The sequence below is a fragment of the Orbicella faveolata genome, unplaced genomic scaffold, assembly GCF_042242905.1.
Source record: "Orbicella faveolata isolate gen_17 unplaced genomic scaffold, um_ofav_v1 contig_24, whole genome shotgun sequence".
NCBI lineage: Eukaryota > Metazoa > Cnidaria > Anthozoa > Scleractinia > Merulinidae > Orbicella > Orbicella faveolata.
Window position 1 is genome coordinate 8,802,961 of NW_028301552.1, and position 16,523 is coordinate 8,819,483.

At 37.5% G+C, this 16,523-nt stretch overlaps 1 protein-coding gene across 1 annotated transcript; it reads right to left on the reverse strand.

Annotated features, from left to right (window-relative positions):
* Positions 1-12,321: 12,321 nt before the first annotated feature.
* Positions 12,322-15,429, reverse strand: LOC149110273 (molecular chaperone MKKS-like). Its single transcript, XM_089291085.1, has 4 exons — positions 15,203-15,429; positions 14,977-15,068; positions 13,733-13,912; positions 12,322-12,921 (listed from the first exon to the last, which is right to left on the reverse strand). Exons 1-4 carry the CDS (start codon positions 15,257-15,259, stop codon positions 12,585-12,587), a joined length of 666 nt encoding a protein of 221 aa, XP_089147211.1. The 5' UTR covers positions 15,260-15,429; the 3' UTR covers positions 12,322-12,584.
* Between the last annotated feature and the right edge of the window lie 1,094 nt (positions 15,430-16,523).

The window sequence follows — 16,523 nt, forward strand, 5'->3', positions numbered from 1 at the left end:
ATCTTCTAACATTGCGTTGCACAGTAAAGGCAAACGCTAATGTGACTTTGACTATTGTTTTCCTATAAAACAAAAATTGGAAAACCAAGTAAATGGGTCAAGCTAAAGAAAGAATTTAGCCTTGATGACAAGCAAGTTTCAGAGGCATTTCTTCTGCCAGTGAGGGCTGCTAATGAACCGTATCTACGCTCCTTTCGGTACAAAGTGTTGAATTCTGTTCTGTTTACTAATGACCGCCTGTGTAAAATAGGATACGTTTCTAATCCCAACTGCATCTGTAATCAGCAAACGGAAACAATATCCCATATTTTGTTCGGTTGTTCTTTTTCATATTCGTTTTGGCGTGACGTTAATTAAAAAGGTTTTGAGCACACTCAAGACTTGCAGAAGCCTCTCGCTTACATATTGCAATGTTATTGTTGGGTCTTTTGAGGAGGAGATGGATCTATTTAATTATATAGTAATTTTAGGAAAATCTTTCTTGTGGGTTTGTCGATGTAGAGAAACATTACCTTCCTTGAGCCACTTCATAAGAATTTAGGTAATTAAATATGAAACTGAAAAACACATTTCAAATCGAATAAAAGTAAATTGTTTAAAGAATAATAGAAGATCTTTGAGGAAGTAATTTTAACTAATAATTATAGTAGACAACGCTATCATTAAGGAAAATCGTTAAGTTAAATAAGTATGAAGATAAGAATTGACAAAATCTTTTTTCTTAATTCAATATGGTGTCATTGTTAACTTCTGTAAACCAAACTTTATTCGTTCTTCTGTAAATTAATTGTTAAAAAAAGGATCGTAATTGATGTAATTGTGGAAATAAAAAATCCCAAATGAAGAAAAAAAAAAACATAAAACAGCAACGAAAACGTCACCAAACAAAACGTTTATTGAGTAGAACAATGGCTGTGCGCGTGCGTTTTAAGTCTTTGTGCATTTTGTAGCCGTAATGTGACATGAACAGGTTCTGTGCATTTTGAAGAACGTAGGTCGGGATGGCAAACTTTTTGTATTTCTTTTTGGAATGGATCGCTGGCATTACATATTTAGTTTGAGCAAGTTTTAAGTACTGATTGGGGTACGGAGCAGATATCCAGATTGTTACGAGATTAGAAATATCATTTTTCTTTCTAGGAGTCGTCCCTGGCGTAGGTATCGTCGTTGCTTAAGCTAACTATTTCATTTCTTATCCACAACTCAAAATTCATTCTTTCATGTATAAAAAACAGAGGTTTTCGCATGCAGTTTCCAATGAAATTGAAAACAAAGTAGTGAGTTTAAAACCAGTCAAGAAGTACAATCTTTCAAGTCGATTTAAATAAGCGACAGAAATTCCATTTACTAATTATATCATCCGCGTTTTTTTTCAAGGATTTCCAGTTCGACGTCTAGCTGACCTTGTATCATGTCTTTAATATAATTGTGTTAACACAGTTTCAATTTACGTTTTATGATCAGTTATAATAATTCATGAGTCTTCTTTAAAATTTGTATTTTCTGAATATTTTAGCACAAAGTTTCGTCCAATAGATAATACGGCCAGTCAACAATGCTCCTTTCCCCCATTGGAATGTCATTCAAAACGTTTTTTCACATGAAACACTCTAATAAGTACAATTTTGCTTTATTAAATTTTTAAATGAACTTCAGTTTTCGGTTAACATTGTATCACGAACATTTGATGAGAGAAAATTTGATGAAAGAGAACTCATCGCAAATTGCGAAAAAACGTTTTCTCCGCGAAATTTAACCCATAGACCTAAATTAATTCATAGCAATTTTTTTTAAAAAACATTTTCTCTTTCTGATCTATCTACGAGCCCGTGAAAGATTTAACCCCCCAAAGAAGACATTGCACAGATTTTGAATGGTCAATGTGCAAATATGTTCTGAAATCACCTAAATATATTCTGAAAGTCCCTATATATTTTGGCCGTTTTTCATTCTTTTGGAGGGGTGGGTCGGTTAAAATATTCAAAAAAGTATCCTTACGTGCTTCCATAAGCATGCCGTGATGAAAAAAGAAACTACTCAGGGCTCCATTAATGTAAACATTATGCAAGTAAAAAAACAAGTTGAAAATTAATTGCAAAGGCACTTCAATAAGCTTGTATACTCTGGTACTGGTAGAAGTCACATTGCCAAATCCTGTGTTAACAAATTCCAGTAACGGTATGAAAGTTGTTTCATGGTCTCCTTTTACAATTGCTCACCAAGTTCATTCAATAATCTTCCTCCGAGCAATTAAGAAGGAATCTACAAGACGTTTGAGTAACAAGTGGAAAAAAACTTTGTACCGAGATTATTCACATCGTATTGCAAACGGCTGTGCGACTGTTCTAAACATCTTCTCAAAGGAAATTATTTCTAACGACACCAAATGTCGACTGAAACAGATTTTGAAGTTCATATGAAATACTTGAAATTACTGGTGAAATGAAACTGATGATGAAGGTTTACCTTTGCTTGCACAATTTCTCTAAATTTTGAAACTTATTTTCCCACATTTCCATGGGAAATGGTTTTCGGTGTTATTTCAAGCAACTATTTATATCGTAACCTTTTAGAAAATGCAGAAAGGACTGCAAGATACTTAGAATTACTCTGGATGGAGCTTTTTGTCCAATAAAAACTGAAATTGCTCGAATTCCTCTCGGATTTTGTCTTAATTATTATTGTAGAACTAATTAATGATTAGATCTGAATAAGGCAACTTTAATTATTCTATGCTCAATTCAGTGGAACGTTTTCATGTGACGTCATCAAGCGTTTAAATCCAAACGTAAAGAACCACCAGAGTTTCTATCCTCATCAGGCATAAGAGGTGCGAAAATTATACATCTTGACAGCATTTCAGCGCAATGGTGTCCTTCGTTTGGTAACAAGTGCATTTTGAATTTTAGAGTTATGGCAGTGCGGAACATCGCGTTTGTCGAAAAATATATACTTATCTCATGATTTTTAGCCCTTCGTGAAATAAAAGTAGTAGTTAAGTGTTCATATGTTGGTTTGTGCAGAATAGTCAATCAATGGCCTAGATAACCAAGAAGATCCAGATTGTCACACTATTTTCCGGCTGTCATATTGGCGAATCTTTGCTGAGGTCATTTTTTTACATTTTTCCTCATTGACATACTACTATGCACGGAGAAGGTATCACGCTAGACACGAATTGACTACAACAATTTAAAGAGCTTGTGAAACTTAGTAATTGGTGAAACTTTTGGCTCTTTGGCTATAATATTTGAGGAGAAATTGGCCTTAAAAAACCGCCAAATTTCTGGGTGGCAAACGCCCTAATGAGCATTTACATTCTTTGTTAAATTTTGAGCAGGAGCCATAATCGGGGACGGAGACCGTAAGTCTTGGGATCCGCGCGCACCTATGATATGGGACAATTTTTCTATTTTTAGAGCAAATTTCGCCATCCCGACGTCATATATCCGCGCGGATCCACGCACATGTCGAGGGCTCTTGCGTGGATGTTGTCACGTTGCGTGATCAAATGGTGGGAGTTGAAAGACTTTTGGGGATTATCTTGCGTATTTTTCACAGCGTAGGTAGGGAATAAGGCAGGGAATACGAACCAGGGCGCTTATATGTAGTTTTACGCTCTGAGCTAACGGAAAAGGTGGGCTTTTCAGGGTCGAAAACAAGACTTCAATCTCCCGCTGAGAATGGATAATAAGATCTGCTCGCGCTAGTTGAAAGCTTACGCGTATGTTTTTTCGTTTGTTCTGACTTAAGAATGTAGCAAGAAACTCTCTACTCTGGTATCGAGTTAATTTGTGAGTTTCTCAGACAATGGTGAATCATAACCAAAACGTGTTTTGATGGTTTCTTATTGTTTGGTGTGTTTGCAAAAGTTTTTGAAAGGAAAGTCTGACGCGTACAATTAGGTCATTTGCATAGTGCAGCTCGTGTACTTTCAAGTCCGAGTCGGTGTTTTCAATTGCCAACAAATCTTGACAAAGATTTCTTTCGTTATCTTTTGTGCCGAGATGCTGCAACAAATTTCACGAACGCAAAAAAGGCTACTAACACCATGTGTGTTTCTTCAACATAAGCATAGTGAAGTTTTACACTGCGAAAATGAAAATAGACAAGGAGTTTTGATAACTCGATCAACAAAATCGAAATCGTTATTCGAAGTTGATCAAAGAAAGCGTCATCGTACATCTCGTACTTTGCTGATTATTTCTGCCTTATTCGCATATTTTCAGCTTAGCTTTTAATATGTTCTCAAACACTTATCAATCTTAAACATATTTAAAAACTACAGAGTTATTGTTCGAGTTCGATGTACGCTTTCACACGAAAGTGCGGCGGAAGTACAATTTGTCATGTTTACTGACTGTACAAAACACGCATCGGCGGGCGCTCTCGTTCATCGACAACAGAGAATTTACTGGATTTTACACGAATAAAACTGAGCAGTATCTACGGAGGTAAAGTTATTGGGCCTTGATGAAACATCAAGCGTTGCTTACAATTCAGGCGAAACTCAAACTAGCAAATTTTGTTTTACCTTTCGGTCGCGATAGACTGGCAAATTCCTCGCAAGCGAGTGGCAAGAGGAGCTAGGAAACTATGAAGTCCTGAAGCTCTGCTATATCTAAACATATCCAGCTAGTTTTTTGCTGTGTAATGGAAAAGCTGTCAATCTTCAACATATGTGAAATTTAAAGTGGGGTAATGTATAGCTCATGTAACAGAAGCATCCGTCGGAACACAACTTGGTCAGCGATATATATCTAAGCTTAAAGCGGAACATACCTAAATTCGACACTGTCTTACTTCACTCAAACTGGAGCAGCTTACGACGAAAATACTTAAGCAAAATTCCAACAGACGTAAACGCGTTGAGTTGTGGGCCAGAACATGAAAAATTTCAGGAATTTCGGACGCCATTTCCCCCGCGCGACATCTGCAAAAATCCTCGCAGCATGTACGCGCGTGTGCCGCAGGCGATGGCGCAATTTGTTCTAAAAATAGAATTATTGTCCCTTATCATGGGGACAACCCCAATACTAGATATGGCGCGCGCTTACGGTCTCCGTCCCCGATTATGGCTCCTGATTTTGAGTTTTTAAACCCGCGTCGCTCAAAAATTATGCAATACATCGCGCTCAAATTCCTTGACACAGTTGACCGTGCTATGCCCTTTCAACATTCAGAATTTCCATCAGAAACTGTATCACTTATGGGGCAAATATTGTAAACAAAGATTCGCCAATTGGTGTACCACGGAGGTACACCAATATGGCGGCACCATTCTGAGCTCTTTAAATTTGTGCAAAACATTTAGGCAAATAACTGAAGTTTGGGACGGCGCATAGACCTAGCTAAAACCTGGAGAGGAGTCTTCTTTATTTATCTTCAATAAGATCGAATTTCCTTGTTTTTTTTCTATTGCACGACAGTGAAAACGATCTATTGTAGTCCGGCTATCTGACCAGCTGTGCCTTTCCAAGATTTTTTTCAAGATTTAAAATCCTTCTTTAGTTGACAAAAACAAACAAACAAACAAACAAACAAAAAAAACAGAAGAAGTCCTGTTTAGAGCAATCTTACTTTTAATTTGGCTCATTGTGATACCGTCAAGAGTTATACGGCTGTACAAACAGTACTCTTACATGAAGTTTGCAATGTATGAGAAGTGACGAACTGGCAGATTAAAAACTTTCAATTGAGATACTTCACTTTATATTCTTGAGAATACTACTCAAATGCAAAGGATATATACATGCAAAACGACAGTTCGTTGTATCATTCATCTCGGCTTAATGGGAATACTAGTGAGCATTCACGACATGATTTTATTGATAAGCTGCGGCCATGTATTAATTACTTACTACCCCTTCCTCTTCATTTAAATTTTTCTCGTAAAGAAACCACCATTGTTCTCAATTTAGCAAAACACTTTTTTTCTCTTATCTCAATTTCCACAACTTTTGGTTATGGTCTTCATCAATGCCTTGAAAAAAACAAGAATTACGAGATATAATATTCGATAGTTTCAGGTTGACCTTCAGCATAACGAACTGAGTGGTAACTTTTAACATATCCCATGCTCAAAATGTATATTCTCATTACTGGTTTTCTCATATTGTTTTAAATGTTAACTCTGAGAATTTAGTTTTTCTAAGTGGTAACTGTTAAGTACATCCCATGCTCAAAATGTGTATTCTCGTTACTGATTTTCTCATATTGTTAATATTAATTCTAAGAATTTGGTTCTTCATCAAGACAATATCTTCTGCGGTGTCGAACTAAATTCAGGAATTAAGTTCGACAAAAGCACGGCAGAAGCACGGCGTCTGAATCAAACTTTTGAATTAAGTTCGGCAAGCAATTAAGTTCGACAAGCTCTGCCGTGCTACACGACTCTGGCACGGCAGCGATTCAAACGTCGTGCTTCTGTCGCGCCAAACTAAATTCATAAATTATGTCAATGTGTTTTGGCGAGATTTCGTTCCCTCGGGGAGTTAGGAGGAGAATTGTTACGAGGCTTCAGTAAACCCTGGATTTGATTCGACTCTGGCACGACGTCTGAATCAGAGTTGATTTCCTGCCGTGCTACAGTCGAACCAAATTGCAATTTAGTTCGGCACGGCAGAAGCACGACGTCTGAACTGGGCCTTAGACTAGCTGGCCAATGTTAATAATAGTTATGTGCAAATGTGGTAATAAAAGTGCGTTTCAGTGTTCAGAAGTCGGATCAGGTATCTTATGGCAAGCCTAGACCGCTGTATCGACCGATATATAAAATGTTTTTTCACATACCGCTCGAGATCTTCGTTGTCGAGCAACAAAAATTCTATCTGTTAAAGAGAGTGTATTGTGCCATTGGAAAAAAACGATTTATATCAAATAGAACCGGCGATGTTTTTGCCGCGACGCTCGCAAAACAAACTTCATTTGCGTATTAAATCGACTGCCGCTAGACAGAACTTTCCCTTGCAAAAACATTGAGTTACTGTAAACGTCGCATCACATAAACATTATTAGAAACTCCTGTCTTCAAAGATGTAGTATTTTGCCGTTTGAATAAACGATTTATGCCAAATAGAACTGGAAATATACTTTTAGTGTTTGCCTTGACGTTTCGGAGAACAATAAAAGTTCATTATGTTGTCGACTTGTCGACGCGTGCAGCTAGACAAAACTCGCGCTGGCAGAAAAATTTAAAACTACATGTAATGTAAACGGCGCATCTCAGAAACTTTGATAAAAACTCCTGTCTTCAAAGATATCGTATTTCAGCGTTTGAATGAACGATTTATGCCAAATAGAACCGGAGATATCATTTTTTCAACAATTTCCGTGACGCTTTCATGACTCTCATTCACAATTGACTCGCTGGCGAATGGCGAAAGCCGGAACGTTTTTCTCCTACTGTACGCAAAATTAAATGTTTATTTGAGTTAGCGGTTATTGCAGAGCGAGCAAATGTAGGTAACTGAATCATTCAGAGTGAGCAAGATTCGCAAAATCAACTCTTTGCCCCCGTGATCGCACGAATTGAAACGCATGTAACTCTACTTGTAGTTACGTTCGATGTTCGATATTACCTTTATTCGATATGAATCGAGCAAATGATCGATGCATATTTTATGTTAGACGGTCCCATCGATTTGACAACGAACTGCAGAGCGGCAATCGTTACCCGTAACCGGTTTCTTACGCGTAATATACGCCATACTAAACGCTTCAGTGATTCTCGAGAGAAACGAGACGCAGCTCGCGAGAAACGAGAAACGTCTCGAGAGAAATGAGACTCGTCTCGCGAGAAACGAGACGAGAGGTGGTAACTTACTTTTGAGCGGTACTGTAGTTAAACAGTTTCTGAGATTTTCATAATTCTTACGCCGAAACTGTTAAAAGTTAACGAGAGTAGAAATAATGTACTTATCTGAGATTTGATGTTTCCAATAGTCAACTTGTGCCAGAGTCCAACAGTACATTGCGATCCAAGATGGGTACCCTTTCTGTCAACAGTGATATATCAGCCGCCTGGAGCGAGAGAGACAGAGAAAAAAGAATATTCAATCAACACTACCTTGTCAACTAATAAATTTACAGCAGTGTTAGATTCAATTGATAACTATGTAACTTTTCAGAAAACAGTAGTGTTTTGATGTGTTTTCGAATTTTAGCATTTTCTTCAAAAATGAAATAGAATTCCCATGGAATCCAAGATCGGTTGTATTGTTCGCGCTTCTAAGAATCAAGGATAATGCTTTCTAACTTGGTTATAATATAAGCTAGCTATCAAAATTGGATTTAATGATCATTAAAAAATCTTTTTTATGACTATTTACGTCGTGGTATTCTCCTCTTCACCTAAACGTTTTCAGACACTTAATTCCAAGAACGTAAAGTGAAAAGTGCAAGATGTTCCTTCACATAATAACTCCACCCCCCACGCGAAAATGATCTGAGCCAACAAAAGTTCGACCCAAAGTCCTTCCAAACAAACGGTAGTCTCATTATAATAATTATTATCGAACATAACACAGTGTACGTGTATTGTACTGATATAAATTATGGTATTTTCTGGACAACAAGACAACCGTACGCTTATATGCAGCAATGGTACGAAACTTGAAAACCTATCAATTTTACAATCAGAATCAAGATTTTTGACACTCTTGGAGTGTAAAGATAGGAAAACCATAATCTACTTATCTGAGCTGAGATGTTTTTCCAACAGTCATCGATCGTACGCTAGAAGTGAAGCTCTGCACACTGCCATCCAAAATTCAGTAAACGTTGATGAAATTCAATTAATTAAGGTTGATGAATAAATCCAGAAACTCGTGAACTGTCCTTTAACACATCTTTGGTCATCCTGGAGATAGCAGAGCAAACGGCAGCAACTTTAGTTATTTAATCACCTAGGTTTGCTTATGATTATTTCATGGACAGATAACTTGCTCACTCCAAAAACTTGTTGGCATGTTGTGGTCAGAAAGTTGAACCATAATAAATGGCCGTCACAAATTAAGACAATCGATTTGGAACAACTCTTCATCTTTCATGTATTTCTATTCAACTTGGTAGCGTAAGAATGAGTTGATAATGAAGGACAGCCGCCATTTACGATAAAAGACTTGCTGTAAGGTTGATAACGAGATTTACTTACTTTTTTAATTAATCATCTTCGTTCTCTGTGGGACACAAGGCAGCCACAATCCATCTACATCTCTATTTTGTACGATATGTTGTTCCTCATTGAGCTCATGACAGGCGCCAGGTGGTTTTTGGCCAACCAGGTTCGCTGTTGCCAGTTGGTGTCCGCCTCTAGGCAACCTTGGGAAGTGTGTGGTCAATCCATCGGATTCATCTGCGTTTGATTTCCATGACAACATTCTGGCAATAAGTTTTTCTGTCAACGGATCAGAGATAAAGAGCAATATTCACTGCTTGCAGACATTGACGTCAATTGTTTTGAATTCAATTTTTGTACAACCAAACAGCTCTTTGTTTCAAAAGCCAATTGCTCTCATGTTGGCGAACAAATAACAATATAGCTAGCCTAACGAGCTTGCAAATCTTTTCCTGCGCTCATTTTCCTCATTGAACTACGCCTATAGGCTTGTCAGTTAGCTTCAGCTCAGATAATTTTTTTTTTTAGAATTAATAAACGAATTTGCCAGTGTAGTCAATAAGTTAGAAGTTCTTAGATTCTTGCTATGGATTTCAAAAAATTATTTTTTTCAACAGAAAAACACGATCGCAGGACGATGAACTGAAGCATTCTACGAATGGATTATGTAAAAAAAAAGCAAAAAAAACAAACAAACAAACAGAAAAAAAAACAGTAAAACTTTAGTGCCACCAAATCGTAAGATCTTAGACTCGGTACTCGATTTCCTGTATTTGTAAGATAAATGTTTGTTAATTTTAAGCAAAAATACGTCCAAACACGAGACTCGTCCATTAAAATTACGAAACATTCAGCACCAAGGCATACAAAATTACCAGCGACATGCACTCATTTTGAAATCGATCACATTCTTTATTAAATTGCAAACCGGTTCTAATGTTACGTCTGAATGCCCCTAAACTGGACTTAGCTGCAAAACTTCAAAGGATTATATTAAATAAAATCTAGCGACAACTGTGATTCACTTATCTGAACTTCAACGGAGTTGTCGTCAACATGAAACTTGCCAGGAGTCCATAGCTGGTCGTGCTACACTTCATTTGAATTGGTGAATGACGCCTGTCACTCCAATTCAATTCCTTTGGATACAACTTTGCTGCCTGTGGTCAATTCTTGTGAACAAACAGGAAAGTCATGGTTAAGTTTTTCGCGTGTTAACTCAAGCAAAACTGACTTGATTGAGTATTAGTATCAGTTAACGGACGTCTATCGGCCTTGCACGTAACAAAACTCCCTCAAAATGAGGAATAACACTTTTAAACGACTACCAACAAAGTGGTGCACTGCAGTGGGAACGAACTGAAGATTAGTTATAGGTTCTGATATAACTACATAACTGTTCTCTTCGTATCAGAGCAAAGGCAAAGGCGGTTGGAATTTTCTGTTTGTATAACAGTTAAAAAGAGTGTACATGGTAGCGCTCCGAGGTGACGAAACAAATTGCGAATGACAAAGTCAAACGGCAAACCAAGCAGATTATCAAGCTGTAAACAAACATTTTATTAAAAATAATCCATTCAGTTACTCACAAGAGAAATGTTTGCTATTCGGTTTTTCAACTTCGCCTAAATACAGTCTTCGGTGTCAAGGAAAAACACATGCACCTCGAAGCTTTCACAGCATTGAGGAAAGTTTTATTATACCATTAAATGATCAAATTGAAAGACGAGGGAAAGAGCTAGGACTCGTAACTAGCTAGAGAAAATGTGGACTTACCTGAAGGAAGCACATCGACTAAGATGTCTTCGCCCTTGCCTTCAATTCAACGGCGATAAATAAAGAAAACATGGACTTGCCTGAGGGGAGCACAGCGACTAAGATGGCTTCGCCCTTGCCTTCAATGCAACGGCAACCGACGCTAAAATGGGTGTGTCATTCTACACTTCTTTATATATACCCACATTAAAATTCATTACAGCCACGAGAATTATGCTTTGAACAAAAGAAATGCATCCCACGTTACGATTATGTGCTTTGAATTGTGAAAAACACGCACCTGAAAGGAATTTTGATCCGACTATGCTATGTTTGTTGTTAATAGGCCAATTTTGATATATTAAAATTCTAACTTGGCTCCGCGAGGCTTAAAGTGCACCTAACCCCCAAATTTTTTTTTCGCTAAAACGAATCCACTTACTGTTTAAACTAATTCCGCGAAAACATTTTTGAATTTGGTTGAATCCTCAATTTTCTATGGCCCGCCAAAGTCGTGCTCGAGATGTTTCACGACCGCGTTTTAGGGAGTCTGGGTCGAGCAAGGTTGTGACGTCTACCCAGGTAACGAATAGAACAGCCCTCAGTCATTTCTCTTTGCTTTCTTTGGACGTCGTAGTGTAGAATACTCGCTTTTGCATATTTTAGCTCTAAAACGCCCAAATTTTCGCTAGAAGATCAAGATGTCTTCCTCCTCAGAGTCAGAGATGAGTTTTTATTCAAATGACTCTGATATAAACTTCATACCTGAGGTGGAAATCTTCTGGCTTGAAGTGCACTGAACAGATGGCCGAGTTCTTCGAAGGCTCCCATTTCGCTCTCTCTTGCTTTACAAAGTCCACCCACGTTTTTTCGTCTTTTTTTCGCTTGTGGCCGATCGTCACCAAAATATGGAATACAGTGAAGCGCTATTCCATTTTCTAAGTCTGGGGTGTTGCTGCAACCGCCTGCAACACACCTCGTAGGCATTTTAGCTGCAAATTCTTCACGAGCAACACAGCCACTACAGTGAAATGACTAGCGGCGAAACACGTTTCGTTCCTGGGTAGACGTCACAACTGCCGCTGGACCCATTCCCCCCAGAACTCGGTCGTGAAACAAAGTGGCGCCGATTTAGGGCGATTTTCGCGTTTTCGGCGGGCCAGAGCAAATTGAGGATTCAACCAAATTCAAAAATTTTTTCGCCGAATTAGTTTTAACAGTAGGTGGATTCATTTTAGCGAAAAAAAATTTGGGGGTTAGGTGCACTTTAAGGTGGCTGAACACAGTTTTTGATTCCTTTGTTTCATTCATCTTTTTCTCTAAAACCCTTGATCCCTCGGTCGCCAAAAATGGCAGCAAGCAAGTTTACAACACAAACTTTGGTTCTTTGATGGTTAAGCTGACGAATGTGCCGTTGCCATGGCAACATGAATAAATATAAACAGGCCTTTAAAATCGGTTTTGTTTATTTGTAGAAAATAAAGTCATTAGATTTTCTTTATAATTTGCATGCAATAAGCTTGTAACGATTCTCACAAGTTAACACCACTTACGTCCTCTTGTTACCATCCCTGATCAGAGTCAAATTTCACATCAAACATGTGTTTTTCTAAGTTTGAGTCTATTAGTAAAGCCACCATATAGCATGTTAACAAACATTCAATGATTGAAGCACTGGCCTGGGTAGTTATATCTCTTTAGCTTGTGTAAGTCATGTTTGAGGTATTAATAAAAACTTGTACTTAAGTGAGTGCATTGGCACCTTGAACATGTATCCACCACTAGATAAACACACAAAAAATATTAAATCCTGTACCTTGATGACGAGCACACTTAAATACTGTTTCTCAGATTCACTCAGACGACAAGCAGGCTTTGTTCCAATTATGCTGTTTACAATGGACAGCATGGTCTTCATGTTACCAATATCAATGTTCATTTTCCATCGACATGACTGTAGGTGACTGGTAATGACTTCCAGTGAATGTTGACTGATCTGAGTGATGAGGGCTCTTGGGACAGGCAGATCAAGGGATGACTGTATCAGACTATAACAGAGAAACAATAAGGATCAATAAATCTATGCACACCTCTACAATTACCAGTAACAGTTTTCTACAAAAAGAGATAAACTAGCAGATTTGGTCCCTGACTATAACTGCAAGATTATATGAGGTCTCATACAACTCTCTACTTTCAAAGCGTTTCTTCCCACCTTTTTTTTAAGGTGTTAAACCCAAGGTGTGAGCAAGCTGTTGTTGCAATCATTCCAACTACATTACATTTTTTGTACATGTTCTGTACCAAATATGGGACTTTCATCTTCCTAGTTTCATCTTTGAAAGAGAAGTATAATTTAACATTTTTGCATGTGATACATAACGGACAAAACTTTCAATGTAGATAAGACAATTCTATATTTATAGTACCAACTGCGCTTAGCCATAAACCTGCCTTGCAGGAAGCCCACTCTTAAAGTAAGTAACATAAATATAAATTAATTGATAAACAAGTAAACAAAGAAAATACAACCTAGCTAAAATGTAAGTACATAAAATTAAAATGATTTTTTTACAATAAAAAATATAACAATATAACATTGTTGAAAATGGAAGTAAATTCATAAATTCAAGAATTTAATAATTGATATTATAAAAAATTATGTCATAGATAAATTTAAATTTAAAATCTTACGCGACAAATCTCTCTTTTAAAATTCCTTTGTACCAGTCATGGTGCATGTTGTTGAAACGTTTGAAAAGTAAAACTGTGTGCTTAATTTGTTACGCTTCATGGATGGATGCAATGTGTTGTATGTGTTGATAGATGAAATGCAATTACATGTAGATTAATAGGCACCTTAGTAAGAGAAGTGCTGTTCTCAAACCACCATCACTGTAGCCTTCAAGATGGCCCTTCACAGCAGATGGTATCAACCTTGGTATGGGGTGTGACAAGCCAGACAAGCTGTGAAGAATCTTGCCTGATGTTGATGTTACAGTCACATGACCACCAGAGGATGACTGGAAGAACTTCAACCTGAGTATCAGACGAGTATAAAGATGGGAAACTTCACATGCTTTTAAAATAAAGACAAATGTATTGTAGTGAAAAGTATTGAATGAAATTATTGTTGTATCTGTACAGCTATTACTTTGTACAGTGTGACACTAGATTCCATTGCCACCTAGCTGGCAGAATGGATATTTATCTACCTTCAGTTATAAATTAACTGAGGCATAACGGAAAACAAACCCTTCCCTTCCAACAGTTGTCATGGGTTTTATTCCCAAGATGATCCAACAATTACATATTGTTAGGCTTCAAGCCCAGTACTCCTCTCACAAAGTCAAGCATCCCTACCCTCACGCCCGGACCCCACATGTACAAATGTCATGTATTTAAAATAATTGAAGGGGTGGGATGATGTGTAGTAGACGTCAAATTCTCACATATGGCTAGGATCCCCTCTCCTGGGTTTGACATCAATGTACATTAACAAATCAGTCAAATACAGGTCATGAATCAGCAAACTTTATTTATTGCTAGGTCTTTGGAGAAGATACCCTGATTCCAGAGGTTTTCTTGCTCTCTTCATATCCTAATGGTCGAATTTGTCCCCTGAAGTACATGTCTTTTTACACTCTTTTTGACCACCACAAATATGGCTTTTTGTGATAGAAGAAGAAGAAAGAAAACCCCAGGGACCAGGGTATCTAGCAGACTAAACCCTTCATTACCTGGGATATTAACAAAATGGGATCATGTTTACATTAGGTGGTGCAGGTTGATACTGTTGACCAATATAATGACTGATACTCGGTCGATACATCAGCCAGGTATCGGCCTTGTATCAGCCTTGTATTGGCTGAGTGTCGGTCAATATATCGGTCAATATATCGGTCTATAGTGTCAGCCGACACTACAGTAAACATGATTGACAGCATGTTATTGGCTAAGCTACAATGCAAGTAACAAATTAAATACAATGACCACTAAAACGTGGGGAGGACCAATCCGAATTGAGTGTTTTATTTTATTACAATAAATTTACGCTTACATTGATATAGTTAGGGATTTTATATGTAAGAACTTAAAATTACCTTCCATTTGTTCCAAGCGGTGTCTGAACTAAATCCTTCAATGCGCGTAGCGAGCCCTTTAACTTAATATCATCCAACGGCTGCACTGCAATCTGCATATAATTCAAAACACTCATATTAGGAAAATACATACCATATATAAGCTTCAGCTACTAAGTAGTTTATTTTTTTAAAAAAAAAAAAAAAAGCTGCTTATAAATGAAAATGTATCTTCCTGGCAGCCTACCTGAGATGTCCATTCGTCTTTCGTAGACAGCCTTGAAGAAACACTTTTACCCTCCATTCAGGTCATATGCAGTATAGCCATGTGTATTCTCCACAACTGTGTAAACTTTTGACAAGAAAATAGGAAATTTTGCCTACTCCTGCCTGCAACATGACGTTAATTACAGGAATGGCTCCGAGCCTTTTGATAATAAACCGCTGACCCAAACTATGTATGTTGACATACTTGCTTACATCATATACTTTGGCCACCGGTTTGGATAATTAATTAACGCAAGATGTAGCTTAGATGTTGTTGTTTTTATAACCGGTTATCAGAGCAGGTCGTTTGTGTCTTTTCAGCTAATAAACTAATCACAGAGCACTTACCTCACATTCGTATTTTATTTTATTTTACTTTATTTTTTTTTTTTTTTTTTTCACGTGATCAGTTTCAACGAACCCAGATCAGTGCTGAACTAAAGCGGTGACTATTGACGACTATTCGACACTATCCATGACTGTTCACCACTGCACTATTCGCTAATCGAGTTTTTTTAGACACCCTGCTAAAGGTCAGGAAATGGTCAGGAAAAAGACATTTTCCCTATAAAAAAGGATTTGTTAAAAACTTGTCAGTCATAATGAATGGGCGGAAAGGAGGGCTGCCCCTGAGGGCAGGCTAAAAACCGTTACTATGTCTGTTGTTTATTTGGTTAGAGAAATGTTATTTTTATCAGGGGAAAGTCAGAGAAAAGCATTGTTCTGGACCTCTAGTTTTGTCTCTAACTCAAATCCTTGCATTGTGGGTAACAAATCATGTTTGGAATTCAAGACAGAACTGATGTTAGATACATTTATCAGAATTATTTTTGATATGTTTATATTTTTTGCTTTTACAAAATTTTAGAGTCCCAGTGTTGTCACCGAATAGTCCGAGCACTGCCTTCCGTGCCTGTCATGGTAAACACCTGACACCTTTAGTTTTCAGGGCTTGGCTCTGTAAAATGCCACCACAATTGAGAATAAGACACGTTGTGCATTTAAAACGCGGCGATGAATTTCAAGCTCCCGAAGACACATGTTCAGTCTTTCCTTGGGGTTTTAAGTGATATCACAAAGGACTTCAAGAGTCAACTTCTTGAAAACTATTCAACGAATTTCATTTGAAATACCTGTGCTTTTGTAGAAGAAAATAACTGGCGACTGAGTGCGTGCTTTATTCGATATTTTTTTATTGATATCATTGTATGCTCTATTGTTTGACGCACAGAAATCTCAATGAAATATTCTGATGCAGCAAACACTTTTCTAGTGGGTGGAATGAATTTTAATCAAGTATG